Source organism: Bufo gargarizans, chromosome 9 (genome assembly GCF_014858855.1).
Source record: "Bufo gargarizans isolate SCDJY-AF-19 chromosome 9, ASM1485885v1, whole genome shotgun sequence".
NCBI classification, from domain to species: Eukaryota; Metazoa; Chordata; class Amphibia; order Anura; family Bufonidae; genus Bufo; species Bufo gargarizans.
Window position 1 is genome coordinate 162,271,397 of NC_058088.1, and position 27,505 is coordinate 162,298,901.

The following is a 27,505-nucleotide window of genomic DNA, read 5'->3' on the forward strand; positions in this document are numbered from 1 at the left end:
TGCACTTGGGTACACTTTCAACGTTTTCCCAATTTTTCGGACTGACTGACCTTCATTTCTTAAAGTAATGATGGCCACTCGTTTTTCTTTACTTAGCTGCTTTTTTCTTGCCATAATACAAATTCTAACAGTCTATTAAGTAGGACTATTAGCTGTGTATCCACCTGACTTCTCCACAACGCAACTGATGGTCCCAACCCCATTTATAAGGCAAGAAATCCCACTTATTAAACCTGACAGGGCACACCTGTGAAGTGAAAACCATTTCAGGTGACTACCTCTTAAAGCTCATCAAGAGAATGGCAAGAGTGTGCAAAGCAGTAATCGAAGCTAAAGGTGGCTACGTTGAAGAACCTAGAATATGACATATTTTTTAGTTGCTTCACGCTTTTTTGTTATGTATATAATTCCACATGTGTTAATTCATAGTTTTGATGCCTTCAGTGTAAATCTACAATTTTCATAGTCATGAAAATAAAGAAAACTCTTTGAATGAGAAGGTGTGTCCAAACTTTTGGTCTGTACTGTATGTCCCTCCAAGTCGGGCTTTATTCAGTCGTCAGTGAATCATGTGTATTCACATATCCATGATTGACCACAGTTAGGGATTACACTACAAAAGCATGCCCTATTTTTGTCCATGTTTACAGATCCATCACGCCCATTATAGTCTACGGGTCCATGAAGAAACATGGACACAAAATGTATGGCATCCATGTTTCATGGACCACTGGTAGCAGATGCTCTTAAAATTCATTTTCAGCCAAGCAGTGTTCGTGAAATATGGATCACATACGGAGGGCAAAAAACAGACACACTGGGCATACATGGATCATTCACATACATCTTCATGTACGTATGAACCACTGATCATCCGGTCGCTGATGTCATCAAGGACATGTAAATGAGGCCTTATAATGTTTGCTGGGTGTGAGATCAGTGTGTCCAGGAAGCTGATGCCTTCCCAAGCTTTCACTGATGTTGACAAGTGTGTGATTTCCCTCCCCTTTCAGAGTTTGCAATGGGTGCTTTGCTTTCTCTCTACACTTTAAAACAGTTTATACAATCCACCCTTCCCAGCAAACTGCCTTGTGTGTGCTTCACTCCCTATCTACAGCCTGTGTCGTACACATACCTGCAGTGTTCCACTTTCTGCTGCTATCCCTAAGAGCTCATGTACACAATCGTTTTTTGTGGCTCGGATGCGGACTCAATCACTTCAACGGGGCCGCAAAAGATGTGGCCAGCATTCCATGTGCCGTCCGTATCTGTTGCTTCGTTCCATCGTTCTGCAAAAATAATAGAACATGTCCTATTCTTGTCCATTTTGCGGACAAGAATAGGCATTTCTATCATGGGAAGCCTTTTCCGTTCCACAAATTGCAGGATGCACATGGCCAGCTTCAGTGATTTGTGGACCGCAAAACACAGCATGGTTGGGTGCATGAGCTCTAACACTGATACACGAAAAGGGAAGAGAAGAGTGATCTATCAGAAGCAGGAGCAGCAGTCTGATGGATTTACATCATATTCAACAGCACTACCAACTAGGTGAAGGACATACACACACTCTGCAGAAGTAAAAAGGAAGTAAATTATATTTTATAGTTTATTTTTGAATTTAGGAAATAAACAAAAATACATTGCATTGGTGCCCATAGCCTTTACATTCTTTCTCATGAACTTAGAGTATTAAAATAAATACAAAAACAATCAGTTAAAGGAACCTATTATCATGAAAATGCAATGTAAGCTACTGTTATAGAGCAGGAGATGCTGAGCAGATTGATATATAGTTTTATAGAAAAAAATTAAATCTGTAAAACTTGTAATTCATTTAAATTCCTGCTCATTCTGGGCTTTGAAATCAAGTATGCGGTCCTATAACTAATTGACAGCTATCTCTATATAAACAGTCATAGGAGGAAGGCTGTCAATCAATGATAGGACTGTCCTCCTTCACTTCAAAGCCCAGAATGGGTCGGCAGTTAAATGTATAAATTACAAGTTTAACTAAATCTTCTCCCACAAAACTATATAGCAATCTGCTCCGCTCTTCCTGCTCTTAACTTGCTGTCTGTAGCTCAAACACCATATTCGACACGACAGGTTCCCTTTAAGCAACCATAGAAAGGAATATGCAGCTTTTATATATTTCTAATAAAACTGTACCATTCCTTAGTTCAGTTCCTCCACTCCCTGCACAGTGACTTCTGCACAGGTCATTGAGCATACCCAGAAAGCATTCAAACAGACCTCAATGAGTCATCTCCGAACCACAGTTTTCAAAGGTCCATGTGGTTACTGTAAAGGTGAAGAGCAGAGCAGCAGCTCAGGCAAGATGGCTGCCCCCATAATCATGTACAGGGAGTACAAAAAAGAAAGATTTTAGGAAATAAAAAAAGATTAGAAAAAAAAGAATACTGTATATATCTAGTTGTAGTTAATAAAAATGTGGAATACATTCCCTGTTAAAAAAATTAATAAAAAAAAAAAAAAACACATGTAACCGATGCCCCTAGCATATTATCCAGTTCTTGGAATTAATAGTTTATACGGCAAAACTTTAAATGACTCTGGACATATTTATACATATTAATTAGATTCCTCTGAGGCATCTTTTCTGAGCTGAACAAGACCAATTTTTCACCTTACTGCATCATCTTTTTACCTCTATAGCTGCATCTTTGATTCTTTTCAAATTTTTTATAGCCTTTATAGAACGTGGTGCCCCTCACCATGAGGGTGAATTCACACACAGCAGATTTGTAGTAGAAAGTCTTGCAACTGAAAATCAGTTTCATTCATTAGAATGCGACAAGTGCATGGGTTTCTGCTAGCCTCATTTAAATGAAAGGACAGTCACACAAATTTCTGGTATTAATATACCCTTACACAAATTTCCAGATGCAAGTGTTGTATACAGCTGCAATGTTAATCCTAAATAACAGTGTTCATTCGATTCATTATAAGATTTTATTTCCTTAAAGTGTACATGAGTTTTAAAAAAAAAAGTTGGCATAATGGCTGTTCTTTTTTGTACAATTATAACTGTGAAGGAACAGTTATGTTCCCTAAAGCCATATTAATCCCTGCTTCAGCTGCACAGCTAGATGCATTTCTCTCAGAATCAGGGGTGTGCCAGTACTGTATGCAGTGACCTTACTTTCCTTAAACCACACTATGTTTGTTTTCTTCTAGGTCGCTCAAAAACTGATAAGGAGGGATAACTCGCATGCTCCTGTGATGTTTAGAAGCAGTTGTTTTATCATGCTCAGGATTCCAGCTAGCTCTGACATACCCCCACTTCCTCTCAGTCATCTTCTGAGTCTCTGTTACCAGAGGACAACAGCTAGTGCACTGCAAGCTAGTTAGAAGTGAGACCCCCTAGTGGCCATGACTTTACAGTCTTTTTGCAAGTGGATACAGATATTTTTTTAATGATGTGATTTACAAATTTACTAGTTAGACCATTCTCTATTAAATGAAATAGTCTGAACGCACAGTGACTTTTTTAATGTGATACTAAAGTGGTTGGCCAGAAATGAAGAAATCTCTAACTATGAGTTGGTAACGGCATAGGAAACCTTAATCACCCCTGATTTCTTACCACAGCACCCCAGTTTAAGGTCTCCATTGGACATGGATTGCATGTGAAAACGGTGGACCCCGTGACTGTCCCATCCATAGCATTGAAGATAGCGGCGGGCATGTGACATACCTACATGACCAAAGGCTTACTCCTCTTTTGAGAATATGTAGGTGCTGCACCTGAGCATGCCGGTGACTTAGGCTACTTTCACACTGGCGTTTTGGTTTCCATTTGTGAGATCCGTTTCAGGGCTCTCACAGGCTGTCCAGAACGGATCAGTTTTGCCCTAATGCATTCTGAACGGATAAGGATTCGCTCAGAATGCATCCGTTTGGCTCCGTTCCGCCTCCATTCCGCTTTGGAGGCGGACACCAATACGCTGCTTGCAGAGTTTTGGTGTCCGTCTGATGAAACTGATCCAAAACGGATCCATCCTGACACACAATGTAAGTCAATAGGGACGGATCCGTTTTCACTGACACAATATGGCACAATAGAAAACGGATCCGTCCTCCATTGACTTTCAATGGTGTTCAAGACGGATCCGTTTTGGCTATGTTACAGATAATACAAACAGATCCGTTCTGAACGGATGCAGACTGTTGTATTATCTGAACGGATGCGTTTGTGCAGATCCATCCGCACCAAACGCGAGTGTGAAAGTAGCCTAAGCTGGGGAAGAAGTCACGTGTGTAATCACATGACCAACGCCACCACCTTGATTTCTATGGCCACTGCTTGCACATGGGCAGGGGTGAGCCGTGAATTGGGGTGCAGGGCTTTCTATGCCAATACCCATTAGTATATGGCATTTTAGAGATTTCTTTAAGAAGCCGCCAACTACTTTAACCAAAGTCTTTATTTCTGTTCTGTCCTCCCCAATTTTCCACTTATCCACAGACAGCAATAGGATTACTTAAGCCTAGGTTCTCTGGTGATACAATTCAGATATTAGAGCATTTTACCACCTTTTCTGACCAAAATATACGGGTAACCCCAGCGTTATTTTTTGCATTACTCTGCAATCATACATTGAAGTATCCAGCTCATTAGGAGACACAGGACGGATGGGATGTATGAATGGATCTGAAGGAAAGATAATTTTGCCTGTGACTGTGGAATAATTATTTTATTTTTATAACACTTGTCCCGACAAGAGAGCTTGATTATAAAAAAGGGGGAAACGCATGCATCAAAGTGAGAACCTGAAAGTAATGTTAACACAAGAAGCACTCGGAGCTGAGGAGCCAGGCCGATATCAAATTATTCAATTCAGAATACATAAAGAAGGGGGGGCATTTGCATTTGTCAATGATACGGTGAAGACTAATGCATTTTACGGTAACATTTTTACGTATTCTTCTTAAAATATTGTTTCAAGACCCATTTTAGGCTACTTTCACATTAGTGTTTTTTGCGGATCTGTCATGGATCTGCAAAAACGCTCCTGTTACAATAATACAACCACATGCATCCGTCATGAACGGATCCGGTTGTATTATGTCTTCTATAGCCATGACGAATCCGTCATGAACAGCACTAAAAGTCAATGGGGGACGGATCAGTTTTCTATTGTGTCAGAGAAAACGGATCTGTTCCAATTGACTTACATTGTGTGCCAGGACGGATCCGTCTTGCTCCGCACCACATCACGGACAGTATAAAGCTGCATGCAGCGCGGAATGATGACTGAACGGAGGCAAACTGCTCCGCTTTGGACCGCTTGTGAGAGCCCTGAACGGATCTCAGGAACAGAAAGCCAAAACGCTAGTGTGAAAGTAGCCTAAAGAAAACAATGTCTAATTATTCTTTCATTATCATCAGCAGGGCTTACCTTTCATTTGATAATGGATTTGATGTCTAGTCACTTGGCATGTCTGAGCTTACACCACACAAAACACAACAGTACAGAGATGTTAGCATACCTCCCAACTTTTGAAAATAAGGAAGATGGACACTGTGTGCGTCGCTGCAATTTTTTTGGGCGCTAGGCCACGCCTCTAATTTCATCCAAAACATATGGTAACTATGCATCTAATCCCACCCAGTCCCCTAAATGCCCCCACATAGTAATTATAGTAATTATTCCCCTTTTATGCCACCACACAGTAGTTATGCCCACATTGTGCACCCTTCACAGATTATGCCCAGATAGGTGCCTCCTTTACAATAGTTATGCCCAGATATGTGCCCCTTTCACAGTAGCTATGCCCAGATGTGCCCCCTCACAGTAGTTATGCCCTGATATATGCCCCCTCACAGTAGTTATGCCCTGATATATGCCCCCTCACAGTAGTTATGCCCTGATATATGCCCCCTCACAGTAGTTATGCCCTGATATATGCCCCCTCACAGTAGTTATGCCCTGATATATGCCCCCTCACAGTAGTTATGCCCTGATATATGCCCCCTCACAGTAGTTATGCCCTGATATATGCCCCCTCACAGTAGTTATGCCCTGATATATGCCCCCTCACAGTAGTTATGCCCTGATATATGCCCCCTCACAGTAGTTATGCCCTGATATATGCCCCCTCACAGTAGCGATGTCCAGATATATGACCCCTCACAGTAGCGATGCCCAGATATGTGCCCCCTCACAGTAACAATGCCCAGATATGTGCCCCCTCGAAATAGTTATGCCCTGAAATGTGCCCCCTCACAGTAATATGCCCAGATATATGCCGTCTCACAGTAGTTATGCCCAGAGATAAGCCTCCTTACAATAGTTATGCCCAGAGATAAGCCTCCTTACAGTAGTTTTTCCTTGATATGTGCCCCCTTACAGTAGTTATGCAAAGATATATGCCCCCTCACAGTAATATGCCCAGTTATGTGACCCCTCACAGTAATATGCCCAGTTATGTGACCCCTCACAGTAATATGCCCAGTTATATGACCCCTCACAGTAATATGCCCAGTTATGTGACCCCTCACAGTAATATGCCCAGTTTTGTTCCCCCTTCACAGTAATATGCCCAGTTTTGTTCCCCCTTCACAGGAAGTAAAAAATACAAACTCTACATACTCACCTGGTTCTTCCGATGATCTCCCCTGCAGCAGCAGGATACACTTGGAGCTGATGGTCTGTGTAGGAGGAGGCGGAGCACAGCGGACTCCCATTTGGCCCCACCCCCTGCACAGACCAGCAGTGTGGAGTTCCGGGGAGGAATGATGAAGCAGGGAGTGGATGGCTCTCTACTTCATCATTACAGGCAACTCTCTCTGCGTCCTATGGGAGAAGAGACAGCTGTCCGAGAGTGGGACATACCTCCCCCGCACCGGAACCGCGGGACAGCCACTGAAATCCGGGACTATCTTGCCGGATCCTGGACAGTTTAGAGGTATGATGTTAAATAGGCCAAATAAAGGTAATGTCATCAGAAAACAATTTTTTTTTATATTAAACATTTTTGGGGAATTTTTGGTGATTTTGTTTGCCTTTATTTTCACTAGGTCACCATGTGTATAAAAATTGTAATATCCTGCAGTTTTCTCACTGGCCACTAAGCCTAATAATAGGCAGCATTACACTAAATGGATAATACCTCTATATAGAGAACATCAGATCCACAGTTCCCAGTCAGTAATGGTCACAGCTTATCTACTTCCTTCCCTCCCTGTACAACAACCTCTACATACATGTTACACCAGTTTTCTGGTTTGCAAAAGTGTTATGTGTGACTTTTTCTGCCAAATCGTGTGACTTTGTAAGCTACGCTACCCCACACCACTGGGGTGCTTTGGCAAGCTGATCATTTTTATGATGCATTAATGATGAACAACATTTTTAAATGTTGCAAAAAATGTTGCACCCTGGCGTACTATCATCTACAAAGGCGCAGCCACATTGCTTGTGTGCCAAATTTAAAGCCAGTGCATCAATTCATAGATCTGGCACAAACCCCAGAAAGTGAAAATTAAAAATGACATTAAAAAAGACAGCAAATGATAAATTCCCCCCGTTTTGTCTATGGCCCATAATCACTGCTGTAAAGCATCTCTCTAAATGCTGTTAACAGAAGCTCAGACAAGATGGTAAAACAGGGAGTACAACTGCTTGCACTAAACAGACCCCCAATGTCAAACAGGGGGGACTGAACACGTCCTTGTTCTGTGAAGTCACACTGAATCACATGATTCCTTTAAACCAATCAGCAGGGGGGGGGGGGGGGCGGAGGCCTTCTTGACACCTCAGAAAAAGAGACCACAGCTTATATCACACCGACACTGACCTGTTGAGAGGGATCCACAAAACTAGGAAATTCCTTCTTTTTAGCCCTTGCTTTGTTAATGGTGATGGTTTAGTGGATGGAATTATTAGGGCCCATTCACACAGCTGAATTTGCCAGTGGAATTCTGGTGGCCACGCAATGTCTGCCACCCATTGTTTTCGATGGCAGACAGCACTGCACTTCTCGGGCATGTGGTTTTAAATCGTGACCTCGTCCAGAAGGGACATGTCCTGATAGCAGCTCTGCAGTTCACAGGCTGGTGGTTTATCACCATGTCATGAAGAGTCATGTGCCTTCTTGTCGCGGTATATGAATGGACGCCACTTGAAGCCACGGAGGGTGTCCGCTTACGGTTTAACTCCATTCAATGGAGCTAATCTGTGAGTGGCATTCAAAGTCAACAGACAGAGCACACTGGGGATTTACAAAGCACCAAAATTCATACCCTTAGGCTTGCTCAGGTGAATGTGACTTGTGCAGTGGTCTTGATGCAGTTGCTATCAGTTGCCTTACCAGGTTGGTTATGAAAGCGCTCACTAGTTTGTATTAGGAGCGGAGAGCGAAGCGCCGCAAGCGCAGGTAATATTTACCTTCCCTGGTCTGCGCCACGGCTCCTCTTCAACTGTGACGCTCCCAACTTTCTGGCCTGTGCTGCACTGTCCTGACCCCGTACAGCCTTCAGGACGTAGTGCGCGCACTATGACCCGACACTGCACGCAGTCATGTGACAGTGCAGCACAGGCCGGGAAGATGGGATCGCGACAGCTGAAGAGGAGCCGCGGAGCAGGACAGGTAAGATGATTTTTTATTTTAGTATGATCTGAGGTCTGATGGGCTATTCTGAGGTCTGGGGGTACTGATGGGCTAATCTGAGGTCTGGGGGTACTGATGGGCTAATCTGAGGTCTGGGGGTACTGATGGGCTAATCTGAGGTCTGGGGGTACTGATGGGCTAATCTGAGGTCTGGGGGTACTGATGGGCTAATCTGAGGTCTGGGGGTACTGATGGGCTAATCTGAGGGTACTGATGGGCTAATCTGAGGTCTGGGGGTCTGATGGGCTAATCTGAGGTCTGATTGGGGGTACTGATGGGCTAATCTGAGGTCTGGGGGTACTGATGGGCTAATCTGAGGTCTGGGGGTACTGATGGGCTAATCTGAGGTCTGAGGGTACTGATGGGCTAATCTGAGGTCTGAGGGTACTGATGGGCTAATCTAAAGTCTGGGGGTACTGATGGGCTAATCTGAGGTCTGGGGGGTACTGATGGGCTAATCTGAGGTCTGAGGGTACTGATGGGCTAATCTGAGGTCTGGGGGTACTGATGGGCTAATCTGAGGTCTGGGGGTACTGATGGGCTAATCTGAGGTCTGGGGGTACTGATGGGCTAATCTGAGGTCTGGGGGTACTGATGGGCTAATCTGAGGTCTGGGGGTACTGATGGGCTAATCTGAGGTCTGGGGGTACTGAAGTAAGAAATTATTCTGAAGATCCACCCTCTATGTATACAGGACACATACAGTGTTAAGTAACAGTTCTCATTTCACATGCAGGACTTTTCATCAATAAGGTTTAATCTGGTTCAGAGGCGGACATTGGCGTTTCATATATCAGTTGTCATTCCCTGTGTGCCAGAGTTAGATGTGGCTTATTTATTAAGAGGCGCAGGCGATATGCAAGCAGCTAAGTGCACCGAGGGTGGCCCAAAACCACTCTGTGCACCCTCGCTCCTCCTGCTTCCTTTGCCAGCCCCTCCCTCTCCTTCTTGATTGACAGTCTCACTGTGAGAGCATTGAGGCCATGAAACTTTATGCTACATGATGTTATTAACTGAACACTTTAAGGAGGGGCCTGGATGTCTTTCTAGGTTTCTGGATATGGGGAACTATTTCCATTGCCAGATATGGAGTTGGGAAGACATTTTCTTCTTTATATGGGGTAACTGGTATCTGCCTCATAGGGGTATATGCTTTCCATTGTATGAACCCTAACACTGGGTTGGTCTTGATGAAACTGTGCCTTTTGTCAACCTTATCAACTACGTAACAGTGCTGTAAGCTACTGATTTACACTGCAATCATGGCCGGCGGGAAAAGAGCAGCGCTGCCTGGCCCCGTCAATCAAGAGAATAAGGGAGTGAAAAAAGGTGGGCAAACAGAGCTTCTAGGAGCAGGTGCAACGCCTCCCCCCGCCCCCGTCCTGGAGGCTAATTAGCATATTATAAAAGTTTGTTTTTCTTAATAAAGGCTTTAGACAGTGAGATGGCACTAATATAGTTATTTTCAGCTGACATTAGCACATCGCTAATGTCAGCCAGCTTAATACCCATTTTTCAGATGACAGAAACCCTTTAAATCTGCTGGATGTTACTGTAATGCCTTCAGCAAGTTTATTGTTAATTTATGCATAACCTTCATACATAGTTAATATGTTTTCTGTATACCGGTAATTCTCTGTGGATTGTTTAACAGCACCATCTAGTGGGCGTTTTACATACAATTGCCGCTATTCACACTACAAGTTTGGTCTACTTCAGCTTCCATATCCAGTGGCGTCGCCAGTGGGGGGCCACGCCCCCCCCTACATCACGCTGTGCCCCCCCCATGTTCCCCCCAACTGAGCGGATGCAGCCGGGCACAGGGAGATGAGCGCTTCCATTGCGCTCATCTCCATAGTTATCTGCCTGTGCTGCAGCGGGGCAGGGGAGGGAGAGGCGTGTCCCTTCCCCTTCCTCTGATAGGCTGCCTATTTTTAACAATAGTTTTACAGGCACATTAGGGGGGCTCTTGTTACTGGCCCATGATGGGGGGCTTAGTACTGGCCCATGATGGGGGGCTTATTACTGGCACATGATGGGGGGGCTTATTACTGGCACATGATGGGGGGGCTTATTACTAGCACATGATGGGGGGGCTTATTACTGGCACATGATGGGGGGGCTTATTACTGGCACATGATGGGGGGCTTATTACTGGCACATGATGGGGGGGCTTATTATTGGCACATGATGGGGGGGCTTATTAGCACATGATGGGGGGGCTTATTATTAGCACATGATGGGGGGCTTATTACTGGCACATGATGGGGGGGCTTATTACTGGCACATGATGGGGGGGCTTATTACTGGCACATGATGGGGGGGCTTATTACTGGCACATGATGGGGGGGCTTATTACTGGCACATGATGGGGGGGCTTATTATTAGCACATGATGGGGGGGCTTATTATTAGCACATGATGGGGGGGCTTATTATTAGCACATGATGGGGGGGCTTATTATTAGCACATGATGGGGGGCTTATTACTGGCACATGATGGGGGGCTTATTTATGGCACATAATAGGGGCCTTATTACTGGCACACGATGGGCGGCTTATTACTGGCACACGATGGGCGGCTTATTACTGGCACACGATGGGCGGCTTATTACTGGCACACGATGGGCGGCTTATTACTGGCACACGATGCGCGGCTTATTACTGGCACACGATGGGCGGCTTATTACTGGCACACGATGGGCGGCTTATTACTGGCACACGATGGGCGGCTTATTACTGGCACACGATGGGCGGCTTATTAGCTTATTACTGGCACACGATGGGCGGCTTATTACTGGCACACGATGGGCGGCTTATTACTGGCACACGATGCGCGGCTTATTACTGGCACACGATGGGCGGCTTATTACTGGCACACGATGCGCGGCTTATTACTGGCACACGATGCGCGGCTTATTACTGGCACACGATGGGCGGCTTATTACTGGCACACGATGGGCGGCTTATTACTGGCACACGATGGGCGGCTTATTACTGGCACACGATGGGCGGCTTATTACTGGCACACGATGGGCGGCTTATTACTGGCACACGATGGGCGGCTTATTACTGGCACACGATGCGCGGCTTATTACTGGCACACGATGCGCGGCTTATTACTGGCACACGATGCGCGGCTTATTACTGGCACACGATGGGCGGCTTATTACTGGCACACGATGGGCGGCTTATTACTGGCACACGATGGGCGGCTTATTACTGGCACACGATGGGCGGCTTATTACTGGCACACGATGGGCGGCTTATTACTGGCACACGATGGGCGGCTTATTACTGGCACACGATGGGCGGCTTATTACTGGCACACGATGGGCGGCTTATTACTGGCACACGATGGGCGGCTTATTACTGGCACACGATGGGCGGCTTATTACTGGCACACGATGGGCGGCTTATTACTGGCACATGATAGGGCGTTATTACTGGCACATGATGGGGGGCTTATTACTGGCACATGATGGGGGGCTTATTACTGGCACATGATGGGGGGCTTATTACTGGCACATGATGGGGGGGCTTAATCCTGGCACATGATGGGGGGCTTATCACTGGCACATGATGGGGGGCTTATTACTGGCACATTGGGGGCTCTTATTACTGGCACGTGATGGGGGCTGGGCTATTATTATTGGCACATTGGGGGGCTCGTTACTGGCACGTGATTGGGGCACTTATTACTGGCACGTTATTGGGGGCACTTATTACTGGCACGTTATTGGTGGGCACTTATTACTGGCACGTTATTGGTGGGCACTTATTACTGGCACGTTATTGGTGGGCACTTATTACTGGCACGTTATTGGTGGGCACTTATTACTGGCACGTTATTGGTGGGCACTATAGGGGCATCTACTGAGGCCACCAAGAAGGGGTATTTTATATGGGGGGCTCTGTACAGTAGCATTTTATACTGGGGCACATTATGGTGGGTGCTATGGGGAAGGGGGGAGAGGAGTACTATGGAGTCATCTACAGGGGGCACTAAGAAGGGGTATTTTATACTTGCAAATTATGGGGGACACTGAGGGCATCTACTGGGGCACGATATATGGGGCATTTTATACTGGTACATTATAGGCGGCACTAGGAGGAACGGGGGAGAGGAGCACTATGGGGGCACTATATAGGGGTATTTTATACTGGCACATTATGGGGACATTAGCTCAACTGGAGGCATTACAAGGGGGTATTTTTTGCATTGTCACATTATAAGGAGAATTATTTCTACTGGGGGGGGGCATTATGGTGGGCTTTATTACTCCCCCATGGTATGACCCCCTAGTAGCAGCACCAGCCTCTCTCTGCTCTGCTATGCCTCTGCCCCTTTCTCCAAATCCTTATTATGAAATCTTTCTCATTAGGATAAAACACAACATCAGCTCAGCCAAGCCCCCCAGCCAAGTGTTGAAGTGGTGTCCGAGATCCCCAAGGGTCAAGCAAAGTAATTGTAAGTTTTCATGTGACATATGTTTGTTATACACATATAGCATACACTGTGCCACACAATATACAGTATACCTCTACACTATGCCCCACAATATACAGTATACCTCTACACTGTGGAGTCTGTTCTATAAGCACCCTTGTTCTGTGGCGGCGGACAGAAAATAATCTGGAAGTGCCCCTCCCGAGACCAGGCTTTGGATCCGCCACTGGTCTGGACGCTCACAGGAGTGTACATTTCTTCTAAACTGTAATCCGTATCCTCTGACCTGCAGAAATCAGCACTCGCTCGGTAACAACTAACAGGCAGTGCCTGTAGGCTATAGCCTGGCCCTGTTACCGAAGCTACCCGAGTGGTGTAAGGTTAAGGTACTAGTAGAGATGAGCGGCCGCTTAATCTTGATTTAAAGTTAAAATTACTGCAGGATATGGATTACAGTTTAGAAATGTCAAATGTACACTCCTGTGAGAAGCGGGGAGAGGGATCAGTGGATGACACTGTTGCAGGGAGGGGGATCAGTGGATGACACTGTTGCGGGGAGGGGGATCAGTGGATGACACTGTTGCGGGGAGGGGGATCAGTGGATGACACTGTTGCGGGGAGGGGGATCAGTGGATGACACTGTTGCGGGGAGGGGGATCAGTGGATGACACTGTTATAGGGAGGGGGATCAGTGGATGACACTGTTGCAGGGAGGGGGATCAGTGGATGACACTGTTGCAGGGAGGGGGATCAGTGGATGACACTGTTGCAGGGAGGGGGATCAGTGGATGACACTGTTGCAGGGAGGGGGATCAGTGGATGACACTGTTATCGGGAGGGGGATCAGTGGATGACACTTATCGGGAGGGGGATCAGTGGATGACACTGTTATCGGGAGGGGGATCAGTGGATGACACTGTTATCGGGAGGGGGATCAGTGGATGACACTGTTATCGGGAGGGGGATCAGTGGATGACACTGTTATCGGGAGGGGGATCAGTGGATGACACTGTTATCGGGAGGGGGATCAGTGGATGACACTGTTATCGGGAGGGGGATCAGTGGATGACACTGTTATCGGGAGGGGGATCAGTGGATGACACTGTTATAGGGAGGGGGATCAGTGGATGACACTGTTATAGGGAGGGGGATCAGTGGATGACACTGTTATCGGGAGGGGGATCAGTGGATGACACTGTTATCGGGAGGGGGATCAGTGGATGACACTGTTATAGGGAGGGGGATCAGTGGATGACACTGTTATAGGGAGGGAGATCAGTGGATGACACTGTTATAGGGAGGGGGATCAGTGGATGACACTGTTATAGGGAGGGGGATCTGTGGATGACACTGTTATAGGGAGGGGGATCAGTGGATGACACTGTTATAGGGAGGGGGATCAGTGGATGACACTGTTATAGGGAGGGGGATCTGTGGATGACACATATAGCATAAGATGCTATATACGGTATGTGTCAGCCACAGATCCCCCCCATAGCAGTGTCATCTACAGATCCCCCTCCCTATAAAACAAGTCATCCACAGGCAACTAGGACATGTTGAAATCTGAGTGATTGTTTTGTTTTTAAACCACAGACAGCAGGACTTTTCTTCCCTGTTGCGGTTTTAGGTATTGGGTAAAGTATCGCAGCATTTCTAAGCAAGTACGCTTAGTGTAAATGTATCGTTGTTATAGCTCCCCCCCTACTTTTGACCTGGCCCCCAGTGTGCCCCCACCCCTCAAAATTTGAAAGCTAGAGACGCCACTGTCCATATCTTAGTGACATCATCATTCCTGCACATAGCAGCCATTTTCTGCATTCACAGTCATCACTGCCTGAGGATAGCACATGGCTTGGAAGCCTCTTGAGACATCCTTTACATCTAAGCTCATGGTAGCATCACTGGTATGTCACATAGCCACATTACAGCCTGTTTTGCATCTGTTTTCATATGTAATATGCATATCTTTCCTTTATAGCAGCTTATAGTTAGCAGCTAGGGACCGTGCTTGTTATGCAGATAGGTAACATGCTCTGGTTTAGATTTGCATCTGTGTTTCTATGTGCATTGCTATGCACAGAAATGTATTATATGCATTACTATATGTCAGACCCCATTAGTAAGCGCATTGTTTTTTCTGTTCCCCAGTTTTACCACGCGCACGTTTACATCCTTGCAATAAAGATAATGTTGGACGTTACTCCATTGTCAATTCATTGCCGGGATAAGATTTAGCTGTCTGTCAAGCTATGTACCTTCACACATTAGGAGGACAGAACAGTTACATTTGGTGAATTGTTAGATACTTTTGTCTAACTTTACACCATCTATTAGTTGGCTTTGTTTACATGCCTCTAAAGGCACGCCCCCTCTGACAAAAAGCCACACACCCTTCAGCTAAGCCATTCACACGTTGCCTAAGGCGCCAGAAGAGTCTAAGACACTTAATACATGGGGGGTGCCAAGATCCTGGCTCAATTTGAGCCCAAATTCTGGTGCATTAGCGCTATGCTAGAGAATATTCCCCACTGTACACATATATGTAGCTGTATGAGCTCATTATAAAGTCAATATTTAAAGTATATGGTCAAACCCCTAATGGAAAAAATAAAAAAATAAAAATGGGTCTTTACTAAAACATCCTTTCTCTTTTCGAATACATTTTTCAACCCAGCACAAATACATGAAGACATACACAAGCATCTCCCGATAAATGGCCTGTGACACCTTACTTAGAAATAAATCTTCTCAGCTCAGGCAATCAAGACTTCACCTGTATTTATGAAAGGACTGCAGCAACCGCACATTAAATAAGTATCAGACATGGAAGATGTGGTGTCACGTTAAAAAAAAAAAAGGGGGGGGGAAATTAATTACGCATTCCAAACCTGGTCACTGAAGTCTTCTGGGAAGATCCTCTGCAGCTCAGGATCTGTAAATAATTGACAGATAATATTAATTGGCTTTGGATTAGTGAGCATGCAGAGAATCATACATTAATATTTGATCAGAAGATGATAGAAATCCTGGCAGGGGATCCTGCGAGGGCAGCCTGGGTCTGTGTAGAGAAAAAGCTAAGAACTCTCACGGAGACTCTCCCTTTAGCCTCCCCCGAAAGATGAAAAAGGAGGAACAAAAATAAAAGTTAGAAAGAAAAAAAAAACTCTGCTGCCCCATTAAATCTAAACTGTTATCTGACACTACAACTAACCGGTATCAAATTGACTTCCAAAGGAAAAAAGTATTATATTTTTAAAGAACGCTGACTGTTGTCAAATGGCCAGCAGAAGCACTTTGTAAGAGCTAAAAGCGGCGTTTGGTCTACCGAGGACGAGGGAAAAGCAGCGAGCTTGTTATCGGTCCTTTGATTATAAAATGAGACGCAGAGGCGTTCAGCGTAAACACTCACTATATGCACGCTCTGTATGTTCAGGTATATGGATTTAGGACTTGAACAGTTTTCCAAAAAACAAAACAAAAAGACTGACAGGGAAGAGAGATATTAGCCTTCGGTTTACAGATAACAGCCCCAACAATCTGCTACTTTGATTCCATCCTGCATAAAATGCTATCGGTATAACACATACAAGTTGGCCAAAGAATTCTTAACACTTGGAAGCTCCATTAACGTTAATAGTGGAGCTATTATTCCGTTATGTGTGTTCTTGGCTTCGGCTTCAAAAATTGCATAATAAAAAACCTGAACTTGCAAACCCAGTCTACAAAAGTGACAAAGAGTCAACGTTATTCACTAGAGGAACAAACTGTGTGTATAGTGTATATATATATATATATAAGCTTAGGTATTTATAGCACATACAGGACATCTACATGTTTGATTAGTGAGGGTGTGTTTGGCTTCATCCATAATATCCAAAGATTGCAATGGAGAGAGACATCCATGGTCTTCTCTCTTTTCCCACTCTTTCTTTTAGACACCAAGAGGACACTTTAAGGATATGACCACACGGCACATGTGAGAGCACCCCTAATCCAGGCACGATGTCTTGTTGAACTAGCTAACTAACTAAATGTAACGATACTTTTCACTTGGAGATCTCTTGGCGCTTAATTCTAGAGAACCTCGTCCTGTCAAGCAAGAAGTTGAGAAGGGGCTGATAGAGGAAGCAGGAAGAGGAAGGGTGCATAGAGTGGCTTGGGCCCACCCTCGGTGCACTTAACAGCTCATTTTCATACAGATTAAAAAGTACTTTTTGTCCAGAATAAAGCAATGGATCGCTAAGGGTCCTTTTACAAAAATAGACAGTCTGTCATATTATCGGGAACGAAGCAGACACTTCCGATATCTGTCAGATCATCAGCGGAGATGAGAGTTGCATTTACATGCAGCATTCACTTCCGCTGTATGGGGAGAAGTTATTGATACAGTGATTTCTAGACCCCTTAGAGAATCATTATTTCTGTGCGGCAGATCGTTGGTTGAAGATATTGATCTGCTGCAAAGGAAGAATGATTTTTTGCGTCGGCAGAACGCATTGCTCATTCATCGGGTGATCGCTGCCACCTTTCACACAGGCAGATCGAGCACAAGGATTTATACAAATGCTCATCCCTGATAATTTGCCTGACAATCGGTCCCTATAAAAAGGTATCATTACATTCAGGCAAGTATGCCCTACAAGGCAATGCACCTGGTTTATCAGTGAATTTCCTGGTGACAGATTCCCTTTATTCAACGCAAGAGCTGTTGTCCCGCTCCCAATGGCTGTGATGCAGATGTTAATGAACACCCATATTGTTGTGGATCTTCATGTTCCTGGGAGAAACAGGTTACTAACTACATGATCCTTTAGAGTCAAAATGTTATTTGTTAGGGGAGGATATCCACCAGCTTTCTTGGGACTTCTGGTCCATTGTTCTAGCGGTAAGATATTTTATGGTGAATTCTGCAATTGTGGCGTGTGGTTTCTGATTGTAGGGCAATGCAAAGCCACAATATTTCCCACAATAGAAAAAAAACTTTAACGGGAAATATCTTTTCTCAAACTAGACAGGGGGGTCAGACATTGCTGTTATGGCATATTCTAAGCATACACCATCAATGTCTGTGGTCTGCAAACCTCTAAGTTCTTTGCATATCAACTAAACATTGTTTACTCAATGTAAAACCATTAAAAGCTATAAAGAGGCAAATGTGTGAGAAAGAAAATAGAGAGGTGGAAGAGAATGCCAGTGTCGGCACCCAAGTAGTTAGGAGAAAATTAACTTAATTGTTTTCACCAAAAGCATCGCTGTCCGTAACATTATCATACTGCCAATTTGGAAAATCTGAATAAAATCAAGCGGGGGGGGGGGGGGGGGGGGGTGTGTTCTTTTGTAAGTATTATAAAAAAAAAAAAAAACCTTCACCATGCCCAATAGCAGTGATCTGCAAGATAACCCTTGTGCCAGAGGGACTGAATGTGCCAGTACAGTAAAGCGGTTCAAGCTGAATTAGCCTCAGACACCTTCTCCTTCCATATCATAATGCTTGCAAATATGTGAGCTAAGAGTTGCCTTGGGACACATCGCTAACAGATGCAGACTTCATAGCTCAGAGTTTTGATCATCGTGTCTGGGTGAGGCGATCCTACAATCTTTACAGCTCACTTCATTTTGTTGGGTTTGTAGCTCAAGGGCAATTGAATTCTTTCATGAGTAATTTTAATGTTTACATGTTCCTCGGAGTTGGCTTGAACGCTGAGTTTTCATAGGCCAAATTTGTTTTACGAGCATGTTAATGCACGGATGGTTCCCATTGTAAACCTGAAAGCATCAATTCTACCAATGGTTAAATTTTTTAAATAAACAGAACACAGAGTGACTGGGAATACCGTCAATGCCTCCCGTCTCCAGCCGCCATTACTGGCTCCCCATTAAATTTGGCTTCATTTACAGGTCTCCCCTCTCCTCTCAGACCTTCCTCCCCACATTTATATGTATGAGTCACCAACGTCTACAATCATGCCACTCTACATTACTCTGCATTTTTCACATTTATTATTTTTAAGTCATACCTGGTGTAACAAAGTAGCATATTGAAATAATAAAAAAAAGTTTTAAAAAATTGCATGTAAAAAATATATATGAAATAAAAAGGTACAGGCGAGCCTGTGTTTCTAAACTAAGAAGATACAAGCAGCCGGACTCTCCAGATTGGAAGGAAAAGGGTTACACAGAACAGGGGATGTTTATTAAAATGGGTGCAATGTCAAAGAGCGACCAGATTTCAATGCTTAGTTTTCAGAGGCCCTTTGAATAATTGAAGGTGTTGTCTCATTAGGAATTCTCTTGTCCATGTAGACATCATTGAGGGGGGGGGGGTGAGAGCCACCATTGGCTTCTGCTCTGGAGAATGCATTGGTTTTCTTAATTAAAGGGCAGGGCTCAGGACGATGTCATGCAACCAAAATGTTTAGGCTTACTAGCCAAAGGCATGCAGGTGATTTTTGTAGTCCAACTGCAGAGACACATATGGAATCACTAGAAGGACCATGGAGAACATTCATCATATTGTATTAGTCATGAAGGTAGGGAACAGTGCAGCCCTGTACTCCACCCGCACCATTGTCCCTACCTGCTTGCACAATCCACCCTAATATGTTGGCCTACAACTAGGTGACAGTCCCTGACTAAGTGCTATGGCCAAAACCAAATGGGGTTAAAAAAAAGTAGTCAGACAGAAAGAGGTCAAAATCAGACAGGCAAAACAAGGACCAGATCAGAATCCCAAAGCTAAGTCAAATACACAGCATAGTGAAACCAGCAAATAATGACAGAGATAAAGTCAGCATGCAAAGGCAAGATCACAAAATAGCAGTGTCTAATACCAAACAGTGTCCAACATCAAGCCAGGTCAATTAACAAGCTGAGTCAAAAACCAGGAGGTCATGTCAGACGCAAAATCAGAGAAACAGGCAAACGGTCAGAGCAACAAACACAAAACTAGCTAGTGAGGCAGGAATACCAATCACAGGCAACTGTGGCCAGCACCTGCCTGTATAAATAGCCTGCCCTTCGGAAGCATGGGATGCCGGCGCTGAGCTCGATTGCCACGGCATCCCTGCTCCCTCATAGGTCTACGGGCACCACTGTCACGGGGCTGGTTGCCATAAGAGAGGGGGGAACGTAGATGGGTAAGTACGTGACAGTATTATTATTGAATTCCATGTCTAACAGTAGGCTCCCTCTAGTGGTATCTGCAGAAAGCTCGAATAAATTCTGGCCAGTCCACTATCTAGTGCAAACAGTGTGGTCAGACAGTTCACATAGTATATTGTAAATGCTACTGTCAGTCAGACTACTTTTTAGTATAAACCATTTCTTTAGTTTACTAACCAAAAAAATAACATCATTTAGGGGGTCATTTATCAAACTGGTATAAAGTAGCACTGGCTTAGTTGCCCATAGCAACCAATCAGATTCCACCTTTCATTTTTGACAGCTCTTTTGGAAAATGAAAGGTGGAACCTGATTGGTTGCTGTGGGCAACTAAACCAGTTCTACTTACACCAGTTTGATAATTAACCCCCTTAGTGCCTACATTTTTAGACTTTGAGAGCCCAAGGCACCCAAATAAAAAAAATTCAGCCTGCAGCCCTAAAAGGGCTGCCTGGTTTTGAACATACCAAATTCAAAAACTCGTTTTAAGAAATTCTATGTAAACAGAGGAGTGGCCTACTGGTCAGGACACTCACCTAGTACATCCCCCAACCTGGATGATCCAGCACCATGTACTACTCAGAGACATTTCCATAGGAACTGTGTAGTTCTTCACTTGCCCTGTGGAGGCGCTGCAGGGAAACACTTGCTGATCGTTTACAGTTGATCACAAGACACACTGTGATCAGCTTATCACCAGGGGGCCCTAATATCAAGGGATTTCCCAAAGCTGACAATCCAATTATTGAAAATAAATGAAAGAGCAACTGCGGTCCAAAGGCTTATTTATTCACTATTTTCCCACCACTGTCATCTGTGCCCATTTTCAGCTTAGAAATGATACCCGATAAGAAAAGTAGGGGTGAAATAATAAATCAATACATAATTTACACATAAAAGGTGACAAAAAATTATTTCAAATTTGAAAAAGGTTAAAGTTAAGTCCCTTTTATATCATAATCTCCTTGGATACATCATTATTAGACGCCAAATCAGTCACATTAAGCAAACATCTGCTGCACCATGTATACAGCCATATTAATTTCATATAATAAATATTTTAATTGCTTTCATTTGATTTGCACAAGTAGGAGTGGTTCTTTAACGTCTTGAAATTAAGATATTTCAGGGCATACAAAGTCTCAAGACATTAACTTGTATGTAATAATTCATCATTAAGAACAAAATTACTACTGACAGGAGCAGCGGTTTATTCTCACTTTCCGGGGCTAAATGTGTAATCAAACAATCTTCATGGAAAACGAATTACAATTTACGTTTATGAAATAAAAGGGCCCTGTATACTCGCGGGTCACAGAGGTTGTAAAGAGGAGCTGTGTTTGTACGTATACGGGAAAATAGGTGGTTCGTGGAACTGCGGCAGATGCGAATTTCAATGTTTCACTATAAAAGGAAACTCCGATCCTGCAGTGGCTTTATTATAATATCAGAACCAGCAGACATTACAACTGCAAGCATGCCTCCGTTCTATTACAGGAATCGGAAGCGTCCCAGCGTGTCTTGAATTTGTGAATCAGAAGTAAAAAATATCTTTCTCAATCAGAAGCAAAAATCTGATAGAAATCCATTACGTGTACATTCACTCTGAGAGCACATACCGTTTTCACTGCACAAGTCAGTATAAGGCTACATGCACACAACCGTATGGATTTGGTGGTCCGCAAATTGCGGATCCGGCAAAAAAAAAAAAGGGATGCCATTCGTATTTGCGGATCCATTGTAACAATGCCTAAAACGTACAAGAATAGGACATGTTCTATTTTTTTGCGGGGGACTACGGAACGGACATACTGATGTGGACCTATTGAAATGAATGGGTCTGCATCCTATCCGCAAAAAATAAACGGAACGGACACGGAAACAAACAACATTCGTGTGCATGTAGCCTTATGTGAATATAAAATAGTTTATTGTAAAATGGCTTACGGGACAATAGATCTTCCTGACCTACAAGAAGACTTGAAGGGTTTCTGTCACCTGAAAAATGGGGAAGCAGTGAGGAAGCTGGCAGCCGGCGAGCGCCCTTAACTTATTGTGGCTGCGCCGAATACTGAACGGCGCGAGATTTACACTGCAGACAGGGCCAGAGGTAGGAGACCAACGCTGCCTGCCTCTGTCAATCTAGTGTAGCAGGGAGTGGACAGAGGTGGGAGAACGGAGCCTCTAGGAGCAGGAGCACCTAGGGGCTAATTAGCATATTATAAAAGTTAGTTTTTCTCAAAAACGGCGTCAGGCAGGGAGATGGCGCTAATATAGTTATGTTCAGCTGACATTAGCACATCGCTAATCTCAGCCAGCTTAATACCCATTTTTTAAGGTGAAGAAACCCTTTTTCAGTCCCCCTTTTTATGACCTGTCAGTTGTTCATGGCCATTTTTCAACCATGTGTGCATCCATTTTCTGGCTGTACGTTTTTAAAGGCCATTTTCCATCTGTTTTTCATGGCCAACTGATGAATTTCATCATAATGTCCCTTATAGTGGCCCCCAGCAGTAATAATGCCCCATAGTGGCCCCCAGCAGTAATAATGTCTCCAATAATGGCCCCCAGCAGTAATAATGTCTCCAATAATGTCCCCATAGTGGCCCTCAGCAGTAATAATGTCTCCCATAATTGCCCCCAGCAGTAATGTCTCCCATAATTGACCCCAGCAGTAATAATGTCTCCCATAATGTTCCCCAGCAGTAATAATGTCTCCCATAATGGCCCCCAGCAGTAATAATGTCTCCCATAATGGCCCCCAGCAGGAATAATGTCCCCCATAGTAGCCTCCAGCAGTAATAATGTCCCCCATAGTAGGCTCCAGCAGTAATAATGTCCCCCATAGTAGCCTCCAGCAGTAATAATGTCCCCCATAGTAGCCTCCAGCAGTAATAATGTCCCCCATAGTAGCCTCCAGCAGTAATAATGTCCCCCATAGTAGGCTCCAGCAGTAATAATGTCCCCCATAGTAGCCTCCAGCAGTAATAATGTCCCCCATAGTAGCCCCCAGCAGTAATAATGTTCCTATAGTGGCCACCAGCAGTAATAATGTCCCCCATAGTGGCCCCCAGCAGTAATAATGTCTCCCATAATGGCCCCCAGCAGTAATAATGTCTCCCATAATGGCCCCCAGCTGTAATAATGTCTCCAATAATGGCCCCCAGCAGGCATGTCTCCCATAATGGCCCCCAGCTGTAATAATGTCTCCAATAATGGCCCCCAGCAGGCATGTCTCCCATAATGGCCCCCAGCAGTAATAATGTCTCCAATATTAGACCCGATAAGTAATAATGTCCCCCATAGTAGACCCGATAAGTAATAATGTCCCCCATAGTGGCCCCCAGCAGTTATAATGTCCCCATAATGGCCCCCAGCAGTAATAATGTCTTCCATAATGGCCCACAGCAGTAATAATGTCTCCCATAATAGACCCGAGCAGTAATGCCCCCCACATTGGCCTCAGCAGTAATAATGTCCCCCACAGTGGCCCATAATGTTCCCCATAGTATCCCTCAGCAGTCATAATGTCCCCCACAGTGGCCCTCAGCAGTAATAATGTCCCTATAGTGTTCCCCATAGTGTCCCTCAGCAGTGATAATGTCCCCCATAGTGGCCCCTAGCAGTAATGAGGTCTCCCATAATTGCCCCCAGCAATAATAATGTCTCTCATAATGCCCCAGCAGTAAAAATGTCCTCCACATTGGCCCCAGCAGTAATAATGTTCCCCATAGTGGCCCTCAGCAGTAATAATCTCCCCATAGTGGTCCTCAGCTGTCAGCTTTCTTTTTAGAAAATAAAATTCACTCACCTCATCCACTTGCACACGCAGAGGCAGTCACTCCTCTCTTGATAGTATAGGACCTGTAATAAGGGTGATGACATCTCTGCGAGCTCCCAGCGTGATCGCGTGGCGATTGCTGCACAATCAAGAGAAGAGTGAGCTTGGCACGTGCAACTGTATGATGTGAGCGATTTTTTTTTAACCCCTAAAAGGCCATATCGCACTAGCATACCCGTTTTTAATAGCAGTTTGACGGGCGCACTCCTGTCTAAGCAGCCATTAAAAAGGTCCTATTGATACCAATGTGGTCCATCTGACCGTAAAAAACGACAAAAAGAGGACATGTCCTATTTTTTTGACGGTCGCGATTCACTGTCCGTTAAAAAAATTGCCATATGAATAGCCCTGAAGAGTGCAATAGTTTTGTAAAACTGCCGTCACACGGGCATTTTTCACTGTTGTGTGCATGTAGCCCAAAGTGAATACCCTAAAATGCCATATAGTACCCTAAAATGCCATATAGTAGAAAGCTGGCCATACGCATAACAGAAAGAGGAACCAGATGAGACTCCCGACTGCAGATGTCAGAGCAGATGGATTTCTGCTGCCCGATCCCTTTTTCCTCAAGGAAATAAGCCCTTGCCAGGGTAATCTGGCAGCAACTTTCTCCCCTTTCCCAATTCTGGACAAATCCATGCTGGGGCAAGTATATGGAAGGATTGGGAGAGACAACTGTTCGCCGACAAATATCTAATGTTTATAGCCAGCCTAAGCAACTATTTGACAGATGAAAGGGTGATGAAGGCAGTCTCTCCACCATCAGCTTGTGTGGGACATTGTATGCTGTGAGAGGGGAAGGGGGAGCATCAGGGTGGAAGGCCATCTGATTGGCTTGGAGTACGCCACACAACTCAGACCAGGAACAGTGTAGTCATGAGAGAAATGTGCATCTGCCCAAAGGATTATTTGACCTAGTAAAAGAAAAAAAAAAAAAAAAAAAGAGTTGTATAGGCTTAGTTACCACCCCAACACCAAACAAGAAAAAAAATAAAGAAAAAAAAATCTAAAAACATTAAAATTGTAATGAATGCAAGTTGCATCAGGAAGTTATGGTATAACGGCCATAATAATATTTCTCCAAAAGATCAATCTATTATATTTCACCGGCTTGAAACAAAAGTGGCAAACACACAAAACCTATACCCTTAAGCGAAGCCGAATGCAGTTAAACGTTCCCATTGGCAGCAGGCTACTTTTATTTATTTATGTATTTTTTACTAGCTTTCATGCTCTATAACATGTCAGATGGTTTTCATTGGCTTTGAAACAGTCTGGGAACATTTTATATAACGTTTTATATGGAAAATAATCCCACTAAAAAAATGCTGTATCAAATGCTTATTCCAGTATCGACATTATATAATAACTTAGGTTAGGACTTAAGTCTCTTTGAATTCCACAAACGAGCAAAGCCCTATGAAACAAAGTTCTGTGTTTAAGAGAAATTTTGGTTGAAATTTTTTTTATTTTTTTTAAACAATATAATCTAAAACAGCATTGTACTTGTTCATTAGACATCTTGGTGAATGTTTTTTTTTCCATGTGTTTTCTAACCATGTGTCACCTATGTTAGAGCTGCCACTTAGCAACAGGCTACGCCAACAAACCTCCATGCTCCGGTGGAGTCCAGTGGTGTCACTCGTCATACCGCAGAAGGTCTGCTGGGGAGTATTAATGGCGCGGCACCAGCAATCCAGAACCAAAGAGACTGATTGTCACAGATTTTCAGCACTGGAGCAAATTATTCACTTCTTTTGAAGGAGGCAAGGAGGGTGACTAGCGTTGAGCGAAACGAGCTTCGGATGCTTCATCCGAAGTCGCTTCATTTAAAACTTCGGAATAATACTGCAGGGAGATTCGTCTCTGTACAATGTTAGAATGTATGGGCTCCGATAAGATGAAGTTAGTTATTCACAAAGTTGCACGCGACTTAATTGAATAACTTCAATAGTTGATTTTTAAAAGTGGAAAACTACTTTAAAACCAAACTTGGCTTCTGTTCCGACTTCCGAGGTACTAGTCGGAACCGAAGCAGAGTTCGGTTTCAAGTTTTAAAGTGGTTTTCCACTTTAAAAATCAACTACCGAAGTTATTCAATTAAGTCGCGTGCAACTTCACGAATAACTAACTTCAGCTCATGGAAGCCCATACATTCTAACATTGCACAGACTAATCTCCGTACAGTATTATTCCGAAGTTTTGAACAAAGCGACTTTGGATGAAGCATCTGAAGCTCGCTTCACTCAACACTAAGGGTGACCAACAGGATCACGTTGTTGAGATGCCAGTACACTATGGTGCTTAAAAGTTTGTGAACCCTTTTGACTTTTCTTTACTTCTGCTTAGATTTTGACCTAAAAATACATCAATACATACATTTTCACACAGTTATTATACTTGGTCATTTATTTATTAAAAAAAATGATTCAATATCACCTGTCTGTGAGTGGAAAAGGTAAGTGAACCTTTGCTTTCAATATCTGGTGTGACCCCCTTGCACAGCATTAAACTCAACTAATGGTTTCCGGTAATTCTTGATTAGTCCTGCACATCGGCTTGGAGACATTTTAGCCCATTCCTCCATAGAAAACAACTTCAACTTTGCTATGCTGCAGGGTTACCGCCCATGAACTGCTCGCTTCAGGTCCTTCCACAACATTACTGTTGGATTAAGGTCCTGACTTTGCTTTGGCCATTCCAAGAGTTTTACTTTATTATTTGTTTATCATTCTTTGGTAGAAAGACTTGTGTGCTTAGGGTCATTGTCTTGCTGCATGACCCATGTTCTCTTGATATCCAGCTCATGGACAGATGTCCAGACATTCTCCTTTAGAATTTGCTGGAATAATTCATTGTTCCATCAATGATGGCAATCCAGCCTGGCCCAGATGCAGCAAAACAGGGCCAAACCATGATACTACCAGCACTATGTTTCACAGATTGAACGAGGGGTTTTATGCTGGAATGCAGTGTTTTCCTTTCTGCAAACATAATTAGAGAAGAGCGAATTTCATATTTTGAAATTCGTTCACACTTAGTTTGTTGGTAAAAGGTGAATTGCGTTATGGATTCTGTTACCACGGACCATAACGCAATTCTATGACGAAATGCATAACGGAATGCCTTTAGAGGCCATAATAGAAGTCTATTGGCTGCATAACGGATCCGTCCCATTTTTTTACATTTACAGTTTTATATACTTATATATATACATATACATTTCTTTATATATTCTTTTCTTATCTTCTCATCTCCAATGTTGTCTAATATCGATTTTCCTATTATACTTATATACTGCTATATCCCCTAATTAGTCCGATAGTTACTTCAATTTTTCCTTCCCCAGATCCCATTACTGACATTCTTGGCTCGCTGTAACGTATACCTCCTAGTCTTTGTTTGTATTTGC

The 27,505-nt window shown here is 43.9% G+C and overlaps 1 protein-coding gene across 4 annotated transcripts in view; it reads right to left on the reverse strand.

The window, feature by feature from the left end:
- Window positions 1–27,505, reverse strand: part of DENND1A (DENN domain containing 1A) — a 746,239-nt gene that overhangs the window by 603,644 nt on the left and 115,090 nt on the right. For all 4 annotated transcript variants that reach the window (XM_044305779.1, XM_044305777.1, XM_044305778.1 and 1 more), the window contains exon 3: window positions 15,980–16,023. In XM_044305779.1, coding sequence (XP_044161714.1) covers window positions 15,980–16,023 — 44 coding nt within the window. The remainder of the gene's footprint in view (window positions 1–15,979; window positions 16,024–27,505) is intronic.